We start from the raw sequence: 26,907 nt of genomic DNA on the forward strand, positions 1-26,907 counted from the left end.
CCAGGGTTGCACGTCCGTCACCACGCCGTCCACCGCTATTCCCGACGCGCGTTTCGGTTACGAAACCTTCCTCAGGGGGCATACCAAGCAGCTCACATGTGCTGTCTTATATAGAGCAAGTGTGTATCACTTTATAACTCTGATATGTTTCTGACCAGGGTGGCCCAGTATTGTCATCTATAAGGTCATGCTATGTTATAACTTGGTTCTCTACCAATATACTTGATATATGGCCGTCCACGGCTCTCGTTGGGTACGTTTTATGCCGTGTTCTTACATGTATTCCCATGTCCCTACTGTACCTGTCTGTTTCTTTTACATTTAATAAAGATTTTGTCAATTTTGGATATTTAAAAACTGCTTGTGGTGCTTTTTTCTCTCCATAGTCATCCTTGTAGTATAATGCACAGCCCATAGTCATCCATATAGTATAATGCACAGCTCATAGTCATCCATATAGTATAATGCACAACCCATAGTCATCCACGTGGTATAATGCACAGCTCATAGTCATCCATGTGGTATAATGCACAGATCATAGTCATCCATGTGGTATAATGCACATCCCATAGTTATCCATTTAGTATGCACAGCTCATAGTCATCCATGTAGTATAATGCACAGCTCATAGGCATCCATGTGGTTTAATGCACAGCTCATAGTCATCCATGTAGTATAATGCACAGCCCATAGTCATGATGTAATATAATGCACAGCTCATAGTCATCCATGTAGTACAATGCACAGCTCATAGTCATCCATGTGGTTTAATGCACAGCTCATAGTCATCCATGTAGTATAATGCAAAGCGCATAGTCATCCATGTAGTATAATGCACAGCTCATAGTCATCCATGTGGTATAATGCACAGCCCATAGTCATCCATGTAGTATAATGCACAGCTCATAGTTATCCATGTAGTACAATGCACAGCCCATAGTCATCCATATATTATAATGCACATTCCATAATCATCCATATATTATAATGCACATCCCATAGTCATACATGTTGTATAATGCACAGCCCATAGTACTCCATGTAGTATAATGCACAGTCCACAGATATATATATATATATATATATATATATATATATATATATATATATATATATATATATATATATATATATATATATATATATATATATATATATATATATATATATATATATATATATGCCACATTATGGCCACGGGCACTGTGTACTCACTGATTTAAAAAAAAAAAGTAAACTATTATACTCCCCTTCCCTGTGCTCCCCCGCCGTGCGGCCTCTTCTTCTCCAGCCAGCATCTGACTTCAGCATACAAGCCATGGGATCGCATGATGTCACTGCCATGCGGCCCTGGTCATGTGCTTGTCGACGTCAGCTGCTTGTCTCTGATTGGCCGGCAGCATGTATTGTGGCGCACATACCTGATGGGTCTCTGCGCTGCAATACACTTCAGCTGAAGTATTTGCTGGCATCGGTGGGCCTATCACCCACCCAGTTGCAGCGTCTTTACTGGTTCTAATAGAAAAATAAAGGCAATCCATCCCATCTACTATGGTTTCTTAGGCTACTTTCACACTTGCGTTTTTTGCAATCCGTCATTTTGGGCAAAAAATGGATCCTGCAAATGTGCTTGCAGGATGCATTTTTTGCCCATAGACTTGTATTAGCAACAGATCGCGACGGATGGCCACACGTCGCGTCCGTCGTGCGACGGATGTGTCGTGTTTTGGCGGACCGTAGTCACAAAAAAACGTTCAATGTAACTTTTTTTGTCCGTCGCATCCGCTATTTTCTACCGCGCATGCGCAGCCGAAACTCCGCCTCCTCCTCCCCGGACTTCAGAATGGGCAGCGGATGCGTTGAAAAACTGCATCTACTGCCCATGTCGTGCACAAATTTCACAACGTGCGTCGGTACGTCGGCCTGACGCATAGCGACGGACCCGTACCGACGCTAGTGTGAAAGTAGCCTTAAAGGTTTCCGCCACAGAGTTCTTTTTCTTCTCCTGGAGCCGTAGGATAACTCTTCATAAATAGGGTTTGCTGTGTTTATTTGTTTTTGTATCGTATTTTTCTTGACTTCTAATTTTTAATATATTAAGCCATTGAATTATGTGCAAAAATAAAATAATAAAAAAGAGTTATTTTGATGTCAGAAAATTCAATATGTGATGTGATATTTTTGTGCAAATTGTCACAACTTAGATTTTGCGCTTTGAAAATCAGATGGAAGTTGCATATTGCAGAGCTAAAATGGAATAATTCTAGCTGATAGATGATGCTATATTTTATGGTGGTGAACTTGCTGGGTTTTTATGGCCAGTCTGAAGGATGCTGCATTGATAATGTCTTGCATGGGCACACACAGGAATGAGGAATTTCAGTAGGGTACTGCATTTGCTAGAATGGCCATCCCGAGTGTGCAGCTATCTGACATTGTGCTATATTCAGACAGCCGGGGTCCTGATCCATCATTTGTGTGTTTGTAAGTCACTTTTCTTTAATAACTTGTGGTATTAGTTGCCGCTTGGCCCCAAATTCTCTAAACTGACTCATGTGATTCCTGAATTTGGTGCAAAGTCAAAAATGTTTTTTTTTTCTTTTTACAGTACTAAAATGTTTTTGCAACCTTTTGGCACCAAAAGTCATACGTTTCTCAAAATGACTGGTTTACTGAAATACGCACCAGCAGAAAAAGAGTGAAATTGCACCAAAAATTGTGGTTGTTTGAAAGTTGCAGTTGATGAATTAGGGGAAAACAACTGAAATCCCTAAATTCAACCCACAAAGCATGAAAAAAACTAAAATCACATATAAAATAGACTTATTAAAAGGGACAAATGGAATAATGAATTGGGTGCAAACGAAAATAGGCTCAAAACACAAACCTCGGCGCAAAGGATGTTTTCAGTAAGGGTCCATCCAATATTGAAAAGTCATGAAACTATGACCATCTAAAGCAAATACATTGTGCACCTCACATTCATTCTTCTAGAGAGATGAAATATATTCTTTCTAGCGAAGACTGATCAGCATTTGAAAATATGTCCTTTTTTCCAGTAAACCTATTTTTCATCTGTATGGTGTCCTATATGCGGTATCCCTTTCTTGCACCTGTATGTGTTTCTTATGCCCTTTCTTACTCTTTTGCCCATATAACATCAGATTAAAGAAAAATAAATAACAAAAGGCCTGAAATAGTTTCCTACCTAGATTTTGCAATAGATCAATTAAAAACAGAAGCCATGTGGTTGGTGTTTATATGGAGGCCATTTTATTTAGTCTTTGTAGCCACTGAGTTTTAGAGAGGGGATTAAGCCCCCCCCAAAAAAGAGGCTACGATCCATGCGAAAAAATGTTCATATCCCATCACACACATTGGGTCATGAGCTGTCAATGTGCGATCTGTTGGACTGAAAAGTGCTCGTCAGAACGACGCCTTGTTTAGCAGCTGAACAGCCGCGATTTCCTTGCAAGCTTTAAAAATCAATATAAATGCTTCTCATTGGTTTTCTTCACCTTAATGCAGATGTCATAACTCGTCACATTCTTTTCGCTTAGGTTTTCTGTGTTTTCATTTATCTTCTTCTGACATCTGGTCACATATGAATTGCATTATTATAAAACCCAACCAGGCAAATAATAGGTGCAGCACTAGGCATGAAATCTGGGTGCTGTACAACACTATATATAGGGTCGACGTATTTTGTATGTAATCCTAATAAAAAGTCTCTGGTAAATGTCAATGATTGAACTTATGTTATACTGTATGTTGGCCATTGTTGAGATGGTCATGTTCTTGCTTTGTGAGAAATTTGTGTTCTTCACCCCATATTGTTTCCCATAGCTCCGAGGTCGATAAATTAAATATATTCACTTTTTCCTCCCTTCTCCAGAACTCCAGTAAGTCAAGTCCTAGATAACCATTTAGAAGTGAGATATTCTCCCACGGTATCAGAGAATGAACTGGATAAGTGCTGTGATTTGACAGGTTAGTGCGCCTCTGCTGCATTTGTATTGACCGCACTAAAGCGCCTGAATAAGACGTTAATTCCATTGACTTTGCACTAATTCTTACCTGGTTGTTACTCTTTCAAGCTGAAGAAATGGAAGCTCATGAAAATTATGTGGCTTTGTTCAGAGCTGAGGAACATGTCAGGAACGATGTGATACATGAACCTGCTTTAAAGATTGTGGAGTTGGATAAGGTATTGTGCAGCCATTAAAACGTTTTGATAAAGGGAATAACTGCAGTTGGGTACTATATCTTGGCGCGCCATGCAGAAGGTTTCATTTCAGCAGAATAATAGTCTGCTATGTGCATTAGCCTCACTTTGGCAGAATTAGAGTATTCGACTGAGTTTTTCCTTGCTGCGTTATAGTATATTTTAGTAATGTTAACTCATTTTGTCATGAAACTGACAGTTTTACGTTATATGAGAGGCTGGAATATCCTTTAGTAGTATGAGCATTAGTGTATTGCCATAAATGTGTAACGCTGGAGCGGCACTGCAGTAAAAAGTTCTGCAATAAAACATATCATTCCGATAAGTGCGGTCTAATGCCAGACACATACTATGGTAGTCCTATAAAGTAGAGGTGCACTGTGCTGCACTGCACAAAAGTTATTTTACTAAAATGAACAGCGTTGCAAAAAAAATCAGGCGAACAATCACAGTCAAACCTTTTTCAGAACAGTTTAAGAAGTAATACTTGATATCCAATTATTTACTATGGGCGTTCTGGCTGATTTTCTGTTAGACAGGCGTATACAGTCTCAGAGCACCATTGCTGAAATGTGCCGCCCCACAATGCTGCTGCACTGCCAGAAGTACAGCTGCTATCCAAATTATTCAACCCTCATTAGAAAATTAGTAGTGATGAGCGAGTGTACTCATTGCTTGGGTTTTCCTGAGCACTCTCGAGGGGTTTCCGAGTATTTGTGACTGCTCGGAGATTTAGTTTTTGTTGACACAGCTGCTTGATTTACGGCTGCTAGCCAGCCTGAGTACATGTGAGGGTTGCCTGGTTGCTAGGGAATCCCCACATTTATTCAAGCTGTCTATCAGCTGTAAATCATACAGCTGAGGCGCAGAAAACTAAATCTCCCAGCAGTCAGAAATACTCGGAGACCTTCTGGCAGTGCAGTAGCATTGTGGGGCGACACATTTCAGCAATGGTTCTCCGAGACTCATCACTTATCACTAAAAATTAGGTTTATTAGCAAAATTTAGAAACTTTATGCTGTTATAGAAAATCAGAAAAGAATAATGTAGGTGGCTCCACACAACTAGTATAATACGTGGTTTCTCCAAATTCAACACAAAGTGCCACTTTAATAACTGTAGTCTCAGAACTATTCACACCACTGAATAGAATCCCTCATAAAAGCACACATTCACAAATCAAGTGTCATCTCCAAGATCCATGATGCAATAACGGAGTTAGCAGTTACATCAGATGTGCTTGAGATAAAACCCATCAAATACCTGGACTGGCTAGAGGTTTATTGACTGTGGTGTTTAATTGCATGTTAGAAATATAAAAGTCAAGAGAATGGTCCAAATAGTTGAGAGAAGAGATCTCTGCCTTGCACAAACATGGAAAGGGACCCCCCAAAAAATAGTAGAAGCATTGAATGGTCCTAGAAATATAGTTGCAAGTTAAAAGTTATAGGAACCTTGGCTACACTACCTGCACGTGCCAAAATGTGGAAGCTATCACTGGCTGCCACTAGATTCCTGAGGGGGAAAGTGGTCAAAACTCAACTCTCTAGTGACTGCAAAAGATCTGAATCAAAATTTGGTAGCAGCCAACGCTGAAGGTTTCCATGTCCAAACTTCAATACTTTGATTTTTACTGACCCAAAAGTACATGAAATGTCAGTTTCAATAGGCTCAGAACCAAACAAGCCACAAAATTTTGGGGATTCTGTTCTGTGGAGATATGAAACAGATCTGGAAAGTTGAACAATCGCAGTATCTCAGTGATGCTCTGGGTCAGCTTTGCTTCCTCTGTTGCTGAAAATCTACACTATGTGGAGGGTAAAATGCATTAAATCAAATAACAGTAAATTCTGTGAGAACATGGCATTCCATCTGCAAGGAAGGTGAAGTTCACGTGTCATTTGACTTGCCAACAGGACAAAGATCCCAAGCATAAACTCCACCCAATGTTTAATAATAAATAATAATAATTTTATTTATATAGTGGCAACATATTCTGCAGCACTTTACAATTCAGCCAGAACATGTACAGACAATAAAGACAATACAAAGTAGCACATAATACAACAGTTACAGTAGGAGTGAGGGTCTTGCTCGCAAGCTTACACTCTACAAGGAAATAGGGGAGACACAATAGGTAAAAAGTGCTTGGCATGTCAAGTAAGCTGCATGATCTGGTCATCTGTCTAAGTATCTATTGATATTGGATGTATGGAGGATGTATAGTCAGATGAATGGGAGGGACCAGATTCTGAAGAAAATTTTGAAAGAATTAACATGGAAGAATTAGATTAGTAAAATTAGGTGACAGACTTGTCTAAAGAGATGTGTTTTTAAAGCACGCTTAAAAATGTGAGGGCTAGGCATTAGTAGGTTTATCTGGGGTAGTGCATTCCAGAGAGAAGTCTTGGAGACGGAGGTGCGAGGTTTGAATTATGGAGGATGTTATCCTTACATCTGTTGCAAAAATGAGAGTATGGGTAGGGAGATAGAGATGAGGGAGGAGATATAGGGTGATGCAGAACTGTGGAGAGCTTTGTGGGTGAGAGAGATAAGTTTGTATTGTATTCCATAGCGAATAGGCAACCAGTGCAATTACTGGCACAAAATGGAGGCATCGATGTAGCGGCTGGACAGAAATACAACCTTGGCTGTCACATTCAGGACTGATTTGAGAGGAGGAAGTTTGGTTAGAGGAAGACCGATTATTACATAGTTGCAGTAGTCCAAACGAGAATGAATAAGAGGGACAGTAAAAGTTTTTGCAGTTTTAACCCTTCAAGACGGACGCCTTTTTCGTTTTCACGTTTCTGTTTTTCGCTCCCCTTCTACCCAGAGCTATAACTTTTTAATTTTTCCATTAATATGGCCATATGAGGGCTTGTTTTTTACGGAACAAGTTGTACTTTTGAACGACACCATTGTTTTTTTCAAATCATGTACTCAAAAACGGGAAAAAAATTCCAAGTGCGGTGAAATTGCAGAAAAAAATGCAATTCCACAACTTTTTGGGATTTTTTTTTACAATGTTCACCAAATGCTAAAACTGACCTGCCATTATGATATTATGATTTTCCAGGTCATTACGAGTTCATAGACACCAAACATGTCTAGGTTCTTTTTTTTTAAGTGTTGAAAAAAAATCCAAAGTTTGTTAAAAAAAAAAAAAATTGTGTCATTTTCCGAGACCCGTTGCTTCTCCATTTTTCGTGATCTCGGGTTGGATGAGGGCTTAATTTTTGCACTCCGAGCTGACGTTTTACTGATACCATTTTGGTGCAATCTTTTGATCACTCTTTATTGCATTTTAATGCATTGTTGCGGCAACCAAAGAAACATCATTCTGGCATTTTCATTTTTTTTCTCGTTACCTCGTTTAGCGATCGGGTTCTGCAATACCAAATATGTATATGTTTGAGTTTTTTTATTGTTTTATTTTGAATGGGGTAAGAGGGGGATGATTTGAACTTTTATATATATATTTTTAAAAAAAATTTTTTTTTACTTTTAACATGCCTCTATAGTCAATAGAGGTGGCGCTCATAGCAAGCCAGCAATGACAACCATAGAGGTCTTTAGTAGACCTCTGGTTATCATTCCAACCCATCGGTGACCCATGTGATCATCGGTGGGGGTCACTGATGGGTGGATTTCCAGCCCGATGGCCAGAAGCGCACGTTAAATGCTGCTGTCAGAGTTTGACAGCAGCATTTAAGGGGTCAATAGCCACAGGTGGATCGCGATTTCACCCGCGGCTGTTCCAGGCACATGTCAGCTGTTCAAAACAGCTGACATGTGTCGGGAAAGATGTGGGCTCAGTGACGGAGCCCACATCAAAGGGGAAGACACGACATGTGCCATACTTGTACGGCGCATGTTGTGAATGGGTTAAAGGTGAGAAAAAGTCAGATTCTGGAAATGTTTTTAAGAAGTAGGTAACACGAGTGAGCAATTGGATATAGGGAATAAAGGAAAGTTCTGTTTCAAATATGACCCCAAGACAGCGAGCGTGCTGCTTGGGAGTTATGGTTGAACCACCCAAGACAATTGCAATATCGAGTATAGGTAGGTTAGCAGAGGGAGAAAACAAGAGAAGTTTAGAGACAATCCTTGGTATTTTGTATTATGGTGGGGATGATGTCTGGAGAAGAGGTGTATAATTTGGTGTCATCAGCATAGGGATGATATTAGTAACCAAATCTGCTGATGGTTTGTTCAGTAGGGGCAATGTATAGAGTGAAGAAGAAGGGGCCTAAGACTGAGCCTTGAGAAACCCCAAGAGTAAGGGGAAGATTAGAGGAATAAGAGCTGGCAAAATATACAGTGAAGGAGTTGTCAGAGAGGTAGGAGGGGAACCAAGAGAGAGCAGTTTCTTTGAGTCACACCTTCTCATTTAAAGATTTTTCTGTATCTTCATGACTATGAAAATTGTACATTCACACTGAAGGCGTCAAAACTATGAATTAACACATGTGGAATTATATACTTAACAAAAAAGTGTGAAACAACTGAAATTATGTCTTATATTCTAGGTTCTTCAAAGTAGCCACCTTTTACTTTGATGACTGCACACTCTTGGCATTCTTTTCATGATCTTCAAGAGGTAGTTACTGGGAATGGTCTTCCAACAATCTTGGAGGGGTTCCCAGAGATGCTTAGCACGTGTTGGCCCTTTTGCCTTCACTCTGCGGTCCAGTTCACCCCAAACCATCTCGATTGGGTTCAGGTCTGGTGACTGTAGAAGCCAGGTCATCTGGCGTAGCACCCCATCACTCTCCTTCTTGGTCAAATAGCCCTTACATAGCCTGGAGGTGTGTTTGGGGTCATTGTCCTGTTGAAAAATAAATGATGGTCCAACTAAACACAAACCGGATGAAATAGCATGCCGCTGCAAGATGCTCTGGTAGCCATGCTGGTTCAGTATGCCTTCAATTTTGAATAAATCCCCAACAGTGTCACCAGCAAAGCACCCCCACACCATCACACCTCCTCCTCCATGCTTCACGGTGGGAACCAGGCATGTAGAGTCCATCTGTTCACCTTTTCTGCATCGCACAAAGACACGGTGGTTGCAACCAAAGATCTCAAATTTTGACTCATCAGACCAAAGCACAGATTTCCACTGGTCTAATGTCCATTCCCTGTGTTCTTTAGCCCAAACAAGTCTCTTCTGCTTGTTGCCTGTCCTTTGCAGTGGTTTCCTAGCAGCTATTTTACCATGAAGGCCTGCTGCATAAAGTCTCCTCTTAACAGTTGTTGTAGAGATGTGTCTGCTGCTAGAACTTTGTATGGCATTGACCTGTTCTCTAATCTGAGCTGCTGTTAACCTGCGATTTCTGAGGCTGGTGACTCAGATAAACTTATCCTCAGAAGCAGAGGTGACTCTTGGTCTTCCTTTCCTGGGGCGGTCCTCATGTGAGCCAGTTTTTTTGTAGCGCTTGATGGTTTTTGCCACTGCACTTGGGGACACTTTCAAAGTTTGCCCAATTTTTCGGACTGATTGATCTTCATTTCTTAAAGTAATGATGGCCACTCGTTTTTCTTTACTTAGCTGCTTTTTTCTTGCCATAATACAAATTCTCACAGTCTATTCAGTAGGACTATCAGCTGTGTATCCACCAGACTTCTGCACAACACAACTGATGTTCCCAACCCCATTTATAAGGCAAGGAATCTCACTTATTAAACCTGACAGGGCACACCTGTGAAGTGAAAATCATTCCTGGTGACTACCTCTTGAAGCTCATCAAGAGAATGCCAAGAGTGTGCAAAGCAGTCATCAAAGCAAAAGGTGGCTACTTTGAAGAACCTAGATTATAAGACATAATTTCAGTTGTTTCACACTTTTTTGTTAAGTATATATTTCCACATGTGTTAATTCATAGTTTTGATGCCTTCAGTGTGAATGTACAATTTTCATAGTCATGAAAATACAGGAAAATCTTTAAATGAGAAGGTGTGTCCAAACTTTTGGTCTGTACTGTATATATATATATATATATATATATATATATATATATATATATATACACAAGATTTCATATTTTGCTCTCCCATTACTTCATGAGGTTTTTCCGGAGGTGAAAAGAGGCAGTACAGTGGCTCAGTGGTTGGCAATGTTGCGTTGCAACGCTGGGGTCCTGACTTCAAATCCCTCAAAAAACAGCATCTGCGAGTTTGTACATATCCCAGTGTTTTTGTGGGTTTCCTCCGGGTTCTCTGGTTTCCTCTAATACTCCAGACACATAATGATAGGGAATTTATATTGTGAGCCCCAATGGAGACAATGATGATGATGCAAAAAGGCGCTACACAATTATGCAAAATAAAATAAATAAATAAATGATTGGTTATCTTTCAGTATCTATGGGTGTTTTTTGTTTGGAAGGGTGGGATGCTTTTTCAGTTTTAAAACTTTCCTTCTTGAATCTCTATGTATAGGATAATTGTACCTTGTCAATATTTTGATGTAACAATCCATTTAAAATTAATTTTGGAAACAGTGACAAAATTAGCTGCAGTTAATGTGAAGGTGTTTTCCTTCCTCTTGTTTTCTGTAATCCACTTTATTCATTTACTGCGCATTCATCAATCACTGTATAGTGAAACAAAGTTATAATATCAATTTCAAGTGGCAGTTAAGATTGAGAGAAGTGTTTGGGAGCTTGGAGTGAATCGCTCTTTGTGTACAGAGGCTAATTATTTACTTCTAATTTTCACATTAAATTGATTAGTATTTCATGTTAATATCATAGCTCTTCCTCTAAGGAATTATATCTTATTTTTATGAAGCTATTGATAGTACAGTTGTTAAAGTAATGTCTTTCACTCATTACAATTTGCTGTAATGATGTCCACCGTTACCTATTTGGACATACACACACTTGCGGTAAGTATTAAGTGTATTAGCTTGGTATTATGGAGACGTTTAAGGAATTTTTTTAAAGTAATAAAAAATGGACACTTACACACAAATCCTCCTCCCTACCTCCCGACATACTATTCCTTACTTGCTCCCCAATCCCTGTTGCTGCAGTAGAGGTCGATATGGTGGTCTCCTTTAGGAGTAGAATCGATGATGATCCATTTTTTTTTGTATTTATTTTGCCTCACCATTGCAGAGATATTTACAAAGTATTTGACTCCTAATGAGAACTTTTGTTAAGGTGCAGTGGGTGTTATCAGAAAGTTTTCAGGGGGGGGGGGGGTGTACTTCTTCTCCTTGTATAATCTGATCAATCATAAGCAGGCTGCAACACAACAGCAAAAGAATATTCCTCCACAATAGCATAGAACAGGTTTCTCAGTCTATGAGATGCAGTGATACGCACTGATCTCCTGATAACCGTCTGCAAGAATATAAAGCACAGGTGACTAACACCTTTCAGATAATAGCATTGTAGGGCAAGGACAGTACAGCTGAGTTTAAGTGGTGTCACATTGCAAACCCAGCTCCCCTCATATCCTGGAAGTGTCATCTCTGCTGTACTGCCTGTTCAGAGATGTGTCGGCAATCACACTTATATCTGTTGTACTCAGGGCAATTTGTAATCGCTCTGCAGTGAGATTAGAGCAGGCTATTCCTGTTTGAGATAGAATGACAGCTCTTATAAGTTGCTTGAGCACAGTAGACATATGTGTGATTAGATCCCAGGCACTGAGAAACTTAAGCTATTGTGGATCGTGTACTTCTTTCTCCTGAGTGTTGCTGCCTGCCAATGATTGGTCAGCATCATACAGGGAGAACAAGTACACACCCCCAGTGATAACTATCTAATAACACCCACTTGGACTCAGAAAAAGTGAACTCATTAGTTACTATTGCCAAATAGTTGCCAAATACTTTGACTGCTAATATCTCCACAGCAGAAAGGCAAAACTAAGAAAACAAACAAACAAAAAACCCTTTTATTTCACTCTGCAGCCATTATGACATTGTGTTTTTCATTCGACCATGAAAAATGTGGTGAAGGCTTTCTTTTAACAGTTTAACTTGCACTAAAATCCAAAAAGAAAATCCAAGGAGTATGCCTATATGTCAGGATATGTCTATATACTGCTTTACATGTGTCCCCTTGCAAAAATGAGACGAAAACCCATGTTCATTCATATTTCTATGTAATACACTAATAAATCGAGTCCATCAGAATGGGTGTAGTTTGGCTATGGTATCTGTATGCCCTAATGTGACGTCTTTTAAATAAAACCTGTAGTGTGCAAATCCAACACAGTACCACACACATGAGCCGGCAGCATAATTCATCCACTTCTATTAAACTTTAAAATGTTATGGACATGTGTTAAATGTCACGTAAAGTGTTAAAGGCAATGAAAAATATGCCTTTATAATTCTTAATGAATTTTTTTTTGCACACACATATGCCCTTGGAGCCTAATATGAGCCATTCTGAGCTCAGGTATACTGAAGGAGATCCCCAAACCCCCGGAGGGAATTCCTGAATAAATCTTTTAATTTCCAGTTGATGCCTCAGCAAGGTCTAGTTAGCGGAAAAGTGATGTTTGAATTAATAGAAAGAATTGACATACAGAAATACTACCTTATCTTTCAGCTTTTAGCTTAACATTTGCTATAAGCCCACATCAAAGTTAAGGATCACTGTATATTCTCTGTTCATTATTAAGTTGCTCTGGTGGGATATGCATTAATGTGAATCACCACTAAGCCAACACTACTTCTTAAGTTTCTGACATTTATTATAGTTCTTTTCTTATTTGGTTACTATGTTTCTGGATCTTTTTGTATTACACCAGTAAAATTTAAGTTTAAATGGGTCAGAGACCAGGAGTGTCAATGCACGACTAAGCAAGCATGATTCTTCAATGTACTTTCATGAGATCACTGCTAGGCTGCTTTTGATCAGTTACTATTAGTTTTGGAAGTGAATATTTTTATCTATTCTCTGTAATACCCCCTTCTCGCTGTTATATCATATTAGCTTTTGTTCGTTTTTTAAATGAGCTGTTTTTCTGCTGGACACTTTTCATTTCATGGATAATGACTAATTAAAATGAGTCATTTTATCGGGCAGAAATTGGTATCCTACCTATAATTTATTTTATTCTGTGTTGGTTCCATATAATTTTGTATAGTTGTTCCTGTTTAATCCTGCTAAAAATGTAACATTGTTCTTATACATATGCCTGCTTGACTGTGTCTACAGTGCTCAGCATAAATGAGTACACCACAACAAATTTGTCAGAAAACCTTTTACTTTACTTTCAGAATACTTTGCTTTCATAATACTCCTACAATTATAAGTTATTGATTGGCAGTAAGATTTGTTATTTTCCACACCCCCAAAAAGTAATTTTTCCTAAAGAATTTACTTATGTTGCAAAAATAAGTACACCACAATGAAAGTCTTCGGAGAAAAGCTAAAGATTAGACTACAAAATTCAAATTAGAAAGAATTCCACCACTGGTAGGTCTAGTTATGTATTAGACAGGTGTAAAGCGAAGAGCAGTAGTTAACAAAGAAAACCCCTCCTCATTTCATGCTGTCAGCAGTGGCACCACATGGAAGAGAAATGTCACTAGACCTGAGAAAGAAAATATTTTCTTTATACAAGAAAGGTGAAGGCTACAGGGAGATCCACAAAGTTTTACTTAACAGTTTGAATACTGCAGCAAAAGTGATACAAACATTTAATAAAGATAGAACTGCAACCTCCTCACAGAGCAGTTCAGGCCGACCACGAAAACACCAGAGTGTATTGTGATGAGAAGGGTTGAAGAAAATTGACATACAATTTCACTCTAGTTAGGTAAAGAAATAGAAACCCAAACCAGGGTGAACTTTTTCTGTGACATAATCTAGTGTGCACTGCAGAGGAATGACATGCATGGGTGTTGTTCATGGAGGAAGCCTCTCCTAAAGACCATGCACAAAAATGTCTGTGTACAATTTGCCAGGGCCCATGCTGAAAAATATCAATCTGGTTTTTATTCCTTTTCTACATATCACAGCTTAGTGCTAGTTGCTTGAAAATTTGATCAGAAATGTGCAGATTTTATCAACACCTTTCACAATATGTCCTTTGTGTTGCAATTTCAGTGTTAAGGATTGTATCTGCCGATCTACTTTTAGCAAACCAATATGAACTTTCGTTGGATTGCTTTGTAAATGGCTCCTTTCCTTCAATCACTGTCAACTAAAGGAATGCTGGCAAAAATTATGTTTATTATAGGGACCTGGAGGATTTTGCGTATATGAATCCTTTTTTTCCGTATCTGTAGATTAAACATGGATGAAGCTTATGTCCCTGTTCTGTAAACACTGTGTATTGTGAGTCAACACATCTTTAAGCTTTGTCAACTTATGCTTGTGATTCCGTGTCTTGCCCACAGTAAAAAATAAAAAATCTTATATGCTTAATGAAGCTCTCCCACTAAACATTTTGTTCCATAAATCTGTGTAAATGTGTGTGTAATGTGCTATAAGGCTGAAGTCACACAAGCATGTATTCTCTAAAGCAAGAGAATCGGGCCGATTGTGCTAATGACACTCTGATCAAATTCCGCATGTCAGTTCACTGTGATTCATTGCTCTCTCAGGCTCACTATGTGGGGCCATTATACTTTATGCAGCAATACCTGGGGCCATTATGCTGTATGGAGCATTATGTGGAGCCATTATGCTGCATGGTGAACTATGTGGGGCCATTATACTGTATGGTGCACTATGTACTGTATGGGGCTTATAATACTGTATGGAGAACTATGTGGGACCATTATAGTGTATGTAGTAGTATATGGGACCATTATAGTTTATGGAGCACTATATGGGGCCCATTATACTGTATGGAGCAATATGTGGGGCTATTATACTGAGTGCAGTAATATATAGAGCCCATAATACTGTATGGAGCACTTTGTGGAGCCGTTATACTGTATGGAGCAATATAAGGGGCCTATTATACCGTATGGAGCGATATATGTGGCCATTATACTATACATAGCACTATGGTGGGCAATTATACTGCTTGGAGTAATAAATGCATCCCATTATACCATATGGAATAATATATAGGGCCCATTATACTGTATGGAATAGTATAGGAGGCCCATTATACTGTATGGGGCACAATGTGAGGTTATTATACTGTATGGAGTACTGTGTGGTGCCCATAATACTGTATGGAGCAGGGGCGGATTATCAGAGGGTCAATATGGGCGGTAGCCCAGGGCCCAGTGGTGTGGGGGGGCCCTGGGCTACCGCACAGATTGACCCTGATAATCCGCCCGAGTACTGTGAATGCCCGCCGGCGCCGGCATTTATGTGCCCCCGGACCCGGTGGGCAGAGAGAGGGGGCCCGCATCGGGCCCCTCCTCATCTGCTCACTGGGCCCCTACCGGCGCTGCGGCGGTTTCCTATTGACGTGCGGGCGCGCGCCCGCACGTCAATAGTTAACAACAGCCGCCAGCCAATTGGAGGCTGGCAGCTGAAGTCGGCCGTCCGCAGCGCACACGTCGCCGGCGTCTGACGTCATTGTCAGTCGCCGGCGAGTGTGCGCTGCTGGAGGGAGCTCGCCGCCTGAATCGCTGGTCAGGTGAGGAGATGTTTTTTTTTTTTTTTTTGTTTTGCTTATTTTTTTTTGATAAGCTAACGGACACACTGGGGGCAATGCTGGGGACACTGGGGCAGATTGCTGGAGACCGCTGCAGATAGAGAAAGAAAGCGGGCACTCACCATCCAAAATTACTTCAATCTTTATTCCGACATAGAACGAAAATGCAGGACAGGCAGGGAGATGTTTGCTTCCACTAGACGACGGCCGTTTCGCGCAAATGCGCTTCCACGGGTCTTGACCCGTGGAAGCGCATTTGCGCGAAACGGCCGTCGTCTAGTGGAAGCAAACATCTCCCTGCCTGTCCTGCATTTTCGTTCTATGTCGGAATAAAGATTGAAGTAATTTTGGATGGTGAGTGCCCGCTTTCTTTCTCTATCTGCAGCGGTGATTTGAACTTTTTTTTGGCGTGAGCACCCGATATCCAACTGCTTCTAGCATCAATTCTGGATCGATGACAATAAGGTGATAGAACCAGCTGTTAGTGCGGTCTCTCTATAGTCTTTTGGTTTGGATGATTGCTGGAGACACTGGGGGCAATTCTGGACACACTGGGGGCAATGCTGGAGACACTGGGGCAAATTGCTGGAGACACTGGGGCAATGCTGGAGACACTGGGGCAGATTGCTGGAGACACTGGGGCAGATTGCTGGAGACACTGGGGGCAGATTGCTGGAGACACTGGGGGCAATGCTGGAGACACTGGGGGCAATGCTGGAGACACTGGGGGCAATGCTGGAGACACTGGGGCAGATTGCTGGACACACTGGGGCAGATTGCTGGAGACACTGGGGGCAGATTGCTGGAGTCACTGGGGGCAATGCTGGAGACACTGGGGGCAATGCTGGAGACACTGGGGCAGATTGCTGGACACACTGGGGCAATGCTGGAGACACTGGGGCAATGCTGGAGACACTGGGGCAGATTGCTGGAGAGTGGAGACACTGGGGCAGATTGCTGAACACACTGGGGGCAATGCTGGAGACACTGGGGCAGATTGCTGGAGACACTGGGGCAATGCTGAAGACACTGGGGCAGATTGCTGGAGACACTGGGGCAGATTGCTGGACACACTGGGGCAATGCTGGAGGACACACTGGGGAAGATTGCTGGACACACTGGGGCAATGCTGGAGACACTGGGGCAGATTGCTGGAGACACTGGGGCAGATTGCTGGACACACTGGGGCAATGCTGGAGACACTGGGGCAGATTGCTGGACACACTGGGGCAATGCTGGAGGACACACTGGGGCAGATTGCTGGAGACCCTGGGGCAATGCTGGAGGACAAACTGGGGCAGATTGCTGGAGACACTGGGGCAATGCTGGAGGACACACTGGGGCAATGCTGGATGACACACTGGGGCAGATTGCTGGAGACACGGGCAATGCTGGAGACACTGGGGCAGATTGCTGGACACACTGGGGGCAATGCTGGAGGACTGTTCTGACCCCAATGGCGAGGGTCTCAGAGGAACGTGGAAGTCTGCAGAATACAAAAATCCAGCTCATAGGGCAGTGGTAACTGGGTTGACCATATATCTACTCCTAACGCCAACACTAGAAGTAGCCGGGGATCATTCCTACGTTGATTCTAGATGACACGCGCCAGCCGGAGAATCTAGCTACCCCTAGTAGAGGAAAACAAAGACCTTTCTTGCCTCCAGAGAAGGGGACCCCAAAGCTGGATAGAAGCCCCCCACAAATAATGACGGTGAGGTAAGAGGAAATGACAAACACAGAAATGAACCAGGTTTAGCACAGAGAGGCCCGCTTACTGATAGCAGAATAAAGAAAGGTAACTTATATGGTCAACAAAAACCCTATCAAAATCCACACTGGAAATTCAAGAACCCCCGAACCGTCTAACGGTCCGGGGGGAGAACACCAGCCCCCTAGAGCTTCCAGCAAAGGTCAGGATATAGATTTGGAACAAGCTGGACAAAAATACAAAACCAAAACAAATAGCAAAAAGCAAAAGGCAGACTTAGCTGATATAACTGGAACCAGGATCAGTAGACAAGAGCACAGCAGACTAGCTCTGATAACTACGTTGCCAGGCATTGAACTGAAGGTCCAGGGAGCTTATATAGCAACACCCCTAACTAACGACCCAGGTGCGGATAAAAGGAATGACAGAAAAACCAGAGTCAAAAAAACTAGTAACCACTAGAGGGAGCAAAAAGCAAATTCACAACAGTACCCCCCCCTTAGTGAGGGGTCACCGAACCCTCACCACGACCACCAGGGCGATCAGGATGAGCGGCATGAAAGGCACGAACTAAATCGGCCGCATGAACATCAGAGGCGACCACCCAGGAATTATCCTCCTGACCATAGCCCTTCCACTTGACCAGGTACTGAAGCCTCCGCCTGGAGAGGCGAGAATCCAAGATCTTCTCCACCACGTACTCCAACTCGCCCTCAACCAACACCGGAGCAGGAGGCTCAGCAGAAGGAACTACAGGCACAATGTACCGCCGCAACAAGGACCTATGAAATACATTGTGAATAGCAAACGACACAGGAAGATCCAGACGAAAAGATACAGGATTAAGGATTTCCAATATCTTGTAAGGCCCAATAAAACGAGGTTTAAATTTGGGAGAGGAGACCTTCATAGGAACAAAGCGGGAAGAAAGCCACACCAAATCCCCAACGCGTAGTCGGGGACCCACACCGCGGCGGCGGTTGGCAAAGCGCTGAGCCTTCTCCTGTGACAACTTCAAGTTGTCCACCACATGATTCCAGATCTGCTGCAACCTATCCACCACAGAATCCACCCCAGGACAGTCAGAAGGCTCCACATGACCCGAAGAAAAGCGAGGATGGAAACCAGAGTTGCAGAAAAAAGGCGAAACCAAGGTGGCGGAACTAGCCCGATTATTAAGGGCAAACTCAGCCAACGGCAAGAATGTCACCCAATCGTCCTGATCAGCAGAGACAAAACACCTCAAATAAGCCTCCAAAGTCTGATTGGTTCGCTCCGTCTGTCCATTAGTCTGAGGATGGAAAGCAGACGAAAACGACAAATCAATGCCCATCCTACTACAAAAGGATCGCCAGAACCTGGAAACGAACTGGGATCCTCTGTCTGACACAATATTCTCAGGGATGCCGTGCAAACGAACCACGTTCTGGAAACACACAGGAACCAGATCGGAAGAGGAAGGCAGCTTAGGCAAAGGAACCAAATGGACCATCTTGGAGAAGCGATCACATATCACCCAGATAACGGACATGCCCTGAGATAGCGGAAGATCAGAAATGAAATCCATGGAGATATGTGTCCAAGGTCTCTTCGGGACAGGCAAGGGCAAGAGCAAACCGCTGGCACGAGAACAGCAAGGCTTAGCTCGAGCACAAGTCCCACAGGACTGCACAAATGACCGCACATCCCTTGACAAGGAAGGCCACCAAAAGGACCTGGCCACCAGATCTCTGGTGCCAAAAATTCCCGGGTGACCTGCCAACACCGAGGAATGAACCTCGGAAATGACTCTGCTGGTCCACTTATCCGGGACAAACAGTCTGTCAGGTGGACAAGACTCAGGCCTATCAGCCTGAAATCTCTGCAACACACGTCGCAGATCCGGAGAAATAGCTGACAAGATAACTCCATCTTTAAGAATACCAACAGGATCAGCGACTCCAGGAGCATCAGGCACAAAGCTCCTAGAAAGAGCATCGGCCTTCACATTCTTTGAACCTGGTAAATACGAGACAACAAAATCAAAGCGGGAGAAAAACAATGACCAGCGGGCCTGTCTCGGATTAAGGCGTTTAGCAGACTCGAGATACATCAGATTTTTGTGATCAGTCAAGACCACCACACGATGCTTAGCACCCTCGAGCCAATGACGCCACTCCTCAAATGCCCACTTCATGGCCAACAACTCCCGATTGCCCACATCATAATTTCGCTCGGCAGGCGAAAACTTCCTAGAGAAAAAGGCACAAGGTTTCATAACAGAGCAACCAGGGCCTCTCTGCGACAAAACGGCCCCTGCCCCAATCTCCGAAGCATCCACCTCAACCTGAAAGGGAAGTGAGACGTCAGGCTGGCACAAAACAGGCGCCGAAGTAAACCGGCGTTTCAACTCCTGGAAAGCCTCCACGGCAGCAGGAGCCCAGTTAGCTACATCGGAGCCCTTCTTGGTCATATCCGTCAAAGGTTTCACAATGCTAGAAAAATTAGCGATAAAACGACGGTAGAAGTTAGCGAAGCCCAAGAACTTCTGAAGACTCTTAACTGACGAGGGCTGAGTCCAATCAAGAATAGCTCGGACCTTGACTGGGTCCATCTCCACAGCAGAAGGGGAAAAAATGAACCCCAAAAAGGGAACCTTCTGTACACCAAAGAGACACTTTGAGCCCTTGACAAACAAAGAATTTTCACGCAAAATTTTAAAGACCAACCTGACCTGCTCCACATGCGAATCCCAATTATCAGAAAAAACCAAAATATCATCCAGATAAACAATCAAAAATTTATCCAGATACTTCCGGAAAATGTCATGCATAAAGGACTGAAAAACTGAAGGCGCATTGGAGAGCCCAAAAGGCATCACCAAGTACTCAAAATGACCTTCGGGCGTATTGAATGCGGTTTTCCATTCATCACCTTGCTTAATGCGCACAAGGTTGTACGCACCACGAAGGTCTATCTTGGTGAACCACTTGGCACCCTTAATCCGGGCAAACAAGTCAGACAACAGCGGTAAAGGATACTGAAATTTGACAGTGATCTTATTCAAAAGCCGATAATCAATACAAGGTCTCAAAGATCCGTCCTTTTTTGCCACAAAAAAGAATCCCGCACCAAGAGGGGAAGAAGACGGACGAATATGTCCTTTTTCCAGAGACTCCTTGATATATGAACGCATAGCGGTATGTTCAGGTACCGACAGATTAAACAGTCTTCCCTTAGGAAATTTACTGCCTGGGATCAAATCTATAGCACAGTCACAGTCCCTATGAGGAGGCAGTGCACTGGACTCAGACTCACTGAAGACATCCTGATAATCAGACAAATACTCCGGAACTTCCGAAGGCGTAGAAGAAGCAATAGACACAGGCAGGGAATCCTCATGAATACCACGACAGCCCCAACTTGAGACTGACATAGCCTTCCAGTCCAGGACTGGATTATGGGTCTGTAACCATGGCAGCCCTAAAACAACCAAATCATGCATTTTATGTAAAACCAGGAAACGTATCACCTCGCGGTGTTCAGGAGTCATGCACATGGTAACCTGAGTCCAATACTGCGGTTTATTTGCTGCCAATGGTGTAGCATCAATACCCCTAAGAGGAATAGGATTTTCTAATGGTTCAAGAATAAATCCACAGCGCTTAGCAAATGAGAGATCCATGAGACTCAGGGCAGCACCTGAATCTACAAACGCCATGACAGGATAAGATGACAGTGAGCAAATCAAAGTTACAGACAGAATAAATTTAGGTTGCAAATTACCAACGGTGACAGGACTAACAACCTTAGCTATACGTTTAGAGCATGCTGAGATAACATGTGTAGAATCACCACAGTAGTAGCACAAGCCATTCCGGCGTCTATGAATTTTCCGCTCATTTCTAGTCAGGATTCTATCACATTGCATTAAATCAGGTGTCTGTTCAGACAACACCATGAGGGAATTTGCGGTTTTTCTATCACATTGCACCGAATTAGGTGTCTGTTCAGACAACACCATGAGGGAATTTGCGGTTTTGCGCTCCCGCAAACGCCGGTCAATTTGAATAGCCAGTGCCATAGTATCATTCAGACCTGTGGGAATGGGAAAACCCACCATAACATTCTTAATGGCTTCAGAAAGGCCATTTCTAAAATTAGCGGCCAGTGCACACTCGTTCCAATGTGTCAGCACGGACCATTTCCAAAATTTTTGGCAATACACTTCAGCCTCGTCCTGCCCCTGAGACATAGCCAGCAAGGCCTTTTCTGCCTGAACCTCAAGATTGGGTTCCTCATAAAGTAAACCGAGCGCCAGAAAAAACGCATCAAGATCAGCCAATGCCGGATCTCCTGGCGCCAGCGAAAAAGCCCAATCCTGAGGGTCGCCCCGTAAGAACGAAATCACAATTTTAACTTGCTGAGCAGAATCTCCAGATGAACAGGGTCTCAGGGACAAAAACAATTTACAATTATTCACGAAATTCCTAAACTTAAACCTGTCTCCGGAAAACAGTTCAGGAATCGGTATTTTAGGTTCTGACCTAGGATTTCTGATAACATAGTCTTGTATGCCCTGCACACGAGTAGCCAGCTGGTCCACACTTGTAATCAACGTCTGGACATTCATGTCTGCAGCAAGCATAGCCACTCTGAGGTAAAGGGGAAGGAGAAAAAAAAAAACTCAGAATCTTCTTTCTTATAATCCCTCTTCTGCAATGCATTAAACATTTAATACTGGCCTGGCAAACTGTTATGACCCCAATGGCGAGGGTCTCAGAGGAACGTGGAAGTCTGCAGAATACAAAAATCCAGCTCATAGGGCAGTGGTAACTGGGTTGACCATATATCTACTCCTAACGCCAACACTAGAAGTAGCCGGGGATCATTCCTACGTTGATTCTAGATGACACGCGCCAGCCGGAGAATCTAGCTACCCCTAGTAGAGGAAAACAAAGACCTTTCTTGCCTCCAGAGAAGGGGACCCCAAAGCTGGATAGAAGCCCCCCACAAATAATGACGGTGAGGTAAGAGGAAATGACAAACACAGAAATGAACCAGGTTTAGCACAGAGAGGCCCGCTTACTGATAGCAGAATAAAGAAAGGTAACTTATATGGTCAACAAAAACCCTATCAAAATCCACACTGGAAATTCAAGAACCCCCGAACCGTCTAACGGTCCGGGGGGAGAACACCAGCCCCCTAGAGCTTCCAGCAAAGGTCAGGATATAGATTTGGAACAAGCTGGACAAAAATACAAAACCAAAACAAATAGCAAAAAGCAAAAGGCAGACTTAGCTGATATAACTGGAACCAGGATCAGTAGACAAGAGCACAGCAGACTAGCTCTGATAACTACGTTGCCAGGCATTGAACTGAAGGTCCAGGGAGCTTATATAGCAACACCCCTAACTAACGACCCAGGTGCGGATAAAAGGAATGACAGAAAAACCAGAGTCAAAAAAACTAGTAACCACTAGAGGGAGCAAAAAGCAAATTCACAACAGAGGACACACTGGGGGCAATGCTGGAGACACGGGGGCAATGCTGGAGACACTGGAGCAATGCTGGAGACACTGGGGCAGATTGCTGGACAGACTGATGGCAATGCTGGACATACTGGGGCAGATTGCTGGACACACTGGGGGTAATATGCTGGAGACACTGGGGCAGATTGCTGGATACACTGGGGGCAATGCTGGATACTCTGGGGCAATATGCTGGACATACTGGGGCAGATTGTTGAACACACTGTCTGGGGGCAATGCTGGAGACACTGGGGCAATGCTGGAGACACTGGGGCAATGCTGGAGACACTGGGGCAATGCTGGACACACTGTGGGCAATGCTGGACACACTGTGGGTAATGCTGGACAATTGGACATACTGGGGCAGATTGCTGGACACACTGGTGGTAATATGCTGGACCCACTGGGGCAATGCTGGACATACTGGGGCAGATTGCTGGACACACTGGTGCTAATATGCTGGACACACTGGGGCAGATTGCTGGACACACTGGGGCAGATTGCTGGACACACTGTCTGGGGGCAATGCTGGACACACTGGGGGCGATATGCTGGAATCAGACACTGGGGCAGATTGCTGGAGACACTATCTGGGGTCAATGCTGGACAAACTGGGGCAGATTGCTGGACATACTGAGGCAATATGCTTTACATACTGGGGCAGATTGCTGGACACACTGGGGGTAATATGCTGGACACACTGGGGGTAATATGCTGGACACACTGGGGCAGATTGCTGGACACACTGGGGGCAGGACTGGAGGCATGGGAAGAATGTACACATGGGGCATGATTGGAGACACGGGGCAGAATGAAAGACATGGGGCAGGATGGAGACAGATGGGGCAGGATGGGGAGATCACATGGGGTAGAATGGATACTCATGAGTCCAGGATGGGAGAACATATGGCTGGAGCCTGGAATGAGACACACGGGGCCAGGGTGTGGGAATATTATTACCATAGGGGCTAATTAAGGGATATTATTACTGCAGTGATGTATTTGTTATTTTTTGAGTATACTGTTTTAAATGGGGGGGGCGGTCCTGTTACTGTGCAGAGTGACACTATATCGCCTTTTTTTCTCCATGTGGTGTAATGTAGAAGTTGTGAAAAATTAATGTGTTCTGCAAGCAGAGCTCGAGATAACTGTGTTATTTCCTGCAGAAACGAGTCCTGGCTGGAAGAAATGATGGCGGTCTGTGCTGGATGAAAGACGAAGGACTTCACCTAGAGACGTCACTGGTGAGTCAGTGTTACCTATACACTGACACTATACACTGTATACTATATACAGAGCTCCTGTGTACAATGTCACCAGTGATCACTGTATTACCTATACATTATATACAGAGCTCCTGTGTATAATACCACCAGTGATCTCTGTATTACCTCTACACAGACACTGCATACTAAGTACAGATCTCCTGTGAATACTGGCACTTATGGTGATAGTATTGTGTTTTTTTTTTTAATTACTGATCAGTATTGTAGTATTCAGTCACTATGTGGTGGTAATATGTGGTCTGGAAATGCTGTTGTGGTATTTGTCCCTTGAATGTGCTATTTGGTCACCAAGTGATGGTAATATGTGGTCTTGACATGGTGCAGTGGTATTTGTTCCTTGTATGTGATATTATTCGATCACTGGGTTGTAATTTGTGGTCTGGTCATGGCGCGGTGGTATTTGTTCCTTGTATGTGATATTATTCGATCACTGTGGTTGTAATTTGTGGTCTGGTCATGGCGCGGTGGTATTTGTTCCTTGTATGTGATATTATTCGATCACTGTGGTTGTAATTTGTGGTCTGGTCATGGCGCGGTGGTATTTGTTCCTTGTATGTGATATTATTGGTCAATATATACCTAAATTGTATTGCAGATTTTAACAAATATTTAATAGGTTACAGCAGAGTAGGGCCCGGCCATTTTTCTGGAATAATCTGGTTCGGGTGTAACATGACCCCCGTCACATGGCCCCCGTCACATGACCCCCGTCACATGACCCCCGTCACATGACCCCCGTCACATGACCGGGGGGGGGGCACAGTGTCTGAACAGCCCGGGGCCCTGGCTACCCTTAATCCACCCCTGGTATGGAGGACTGTGTGGTTCCCATAGTATTGTATGTAGGACTATGTAGTGTCCATAAAACTGTATGTAGGACTATGTAGTGCCCATAAAACTGTATGGAGGACTATGTAGTGCCCATAAAACTGTATGGAGGACCATGTGGTGCCCATAATATTTGAAGACAATACTGTCCAGTCTAAAATAAAAAGCTGCAGTCACTCTGTGTGACTTCAGACTTTTAAATCCCTCCCAGCGCACACACTGTGAGCTGTGAAGATTCGCCGGTTTCTGAGCTATTGTAGTGTTTACAATAGATATTACTCATGTAATGTAAGACGTAAGTGAAATCTTTGGCATTGTTCTATACTGATATTTCTTTGCAGTATCTGTGCTTCATGAATTGTGGTATGGGTTTAAGGGGCCCACTGAGACTCTTTCGCCCGGGGCCCACGATAACCTGTAGACGTCCCTGCATCAGGTAATAGGCCATTCCCAGGGCGCCCATCCAGTGGCCACAGAATACTGACGTGGGTGATGGACTGGGTCTTGTAAACTGATTCACACTCATTTTGGGCAGCATAATGGCTCTGTGTTTAGCCCAATTGCTTTGCAACAACTGAGGTCCTGGGTTCAAATTCCACCAAGGACATCATCTGCAAAGAGTTTGGAGGTTCATCCTGTGTTTGCATGGGTTTCTTGTCACACTCCAAATATTTAGTGATAAGTCATTTAGATTGAGAGCCCAAAGGAGGACAGTGATGATAATGCATGTAAAGGGCTGAAGACTCTGATGGCACTATATGGGTTCATTCACACAACTGTCTGTTTGGTCTGTGGAAAAAAAACAAATTGCACTCCAGGCAAATGTTATTCAATGGGGCACTGCAGATGAGATGTTTTTCATTGAGTGAATCTGCATGCAAAAAATTGCATCATGGGCAAATTTCTTACATATATCAGATAAGACTCTCCCATTCAAGTCTATAGGTGCGCCAAAAAAATCGGACGCCGTATGGAACCACAGTACTTTATAGCACTTGTCTTTTACTGATACATTGTAATTGTGTAGCATAATAAAGAGTAAAGGGTCCTGTAAATGATTAATTGCTGCTGCGGTAAAAAACGGATTGTATACGGACTGCACAGAAATTACAAGTGAGAGAAAAATCACCCAATTGATTTGGATGAAACTGATTTTTTTTTTGTACGCTTGTGTGAACTTTTCCTATATGGGTATGTTCACACTTGATGTTTTTGCAGCTTTTTTTATGCAAATTTTCAGATGCTTTTTACAGTACCAGCAAAGCCTATGAGATTTCAGAAATCTCATGCACACACATTGGTTCTTTTGTCATTAGGATTTTGTGCTTTGCAGCGTTTTTTGACATAGAGCACGTCACTTCTTTCAGCGTTTTTGCAGCGTTTTTCACCCATTCACTTAAATGGATGGTGAAAAAACGCTGCAAGTACGCAGGTTGACTTTTTTTGCAGCATATTTTGCTGCAGAAAAGTCAAGGACAGCTGGATGTGACCTGCACTGTCATTTTCCCATGGTCCAAAGGTCACCACAGTTCAGGCTCAGTGACGTCACTGCTAGTCAATGATGCTGCTCTCGCAGCATCACATTCACCAGTGGTTTTCAGCCGGGACGGTTGCATCCTTGCACCGCCCAGGTTGAAAACTGTAAACCCCCTAGATATGGATTACTGCGTGGGACACAACAACGGCCTGGTATGGTATATTGTTGCTTTTTTATTTTACTTTTATTACCGGATATCGAGGGCTTTGCAGGAATTAGG

General features: G+C 43.0%; 1 protein-coding gene across 10 annotated transcripts in view; it reads left to right on the forward strand.

Annotated features, from left to right (window-relative positions):
• ZBBX (zinc finger B-box domain containing) overlaps positions 1 to 26,907 on the forward strand; it is a 336,677-nt gene that overhangs the window by 199,665 nt on the left and 110,105 nt on the right. For all 10 annotated transcript variants that reach the window (XM_077290622.1, XM_077290624.1, XM_077290619.1 and 7 more), the window contains exons 11-12: positions 3,896 to 3,990; positions 4,098 to 4,207. In XM_077290622.1, coding sequence (XP_077146737.1) covers positions 3,896 to 3,990; positions 4,098 to 4,207 — 205 coding nt within the window. The remainder of the gene's footprint in view (positions 1 to 3,895; positions 3,991 to 4,097; positions 4,208 to 26,907) is intronic.

This window comes from Ranitomeya variabilis, chromosome 2, assembly GCF_051348905.1.
Source record: "Ranitomeya variabilis isolate aRanVar5 chromosome 2, aRanVar5.hap1, whole genome shotgun sequence".
NCBI lineage: Eukaryota > Metazoa > Chordata > Amphibia > Anura > Dendrobatidae > Ranitomeya > Ranitomeya variabilis.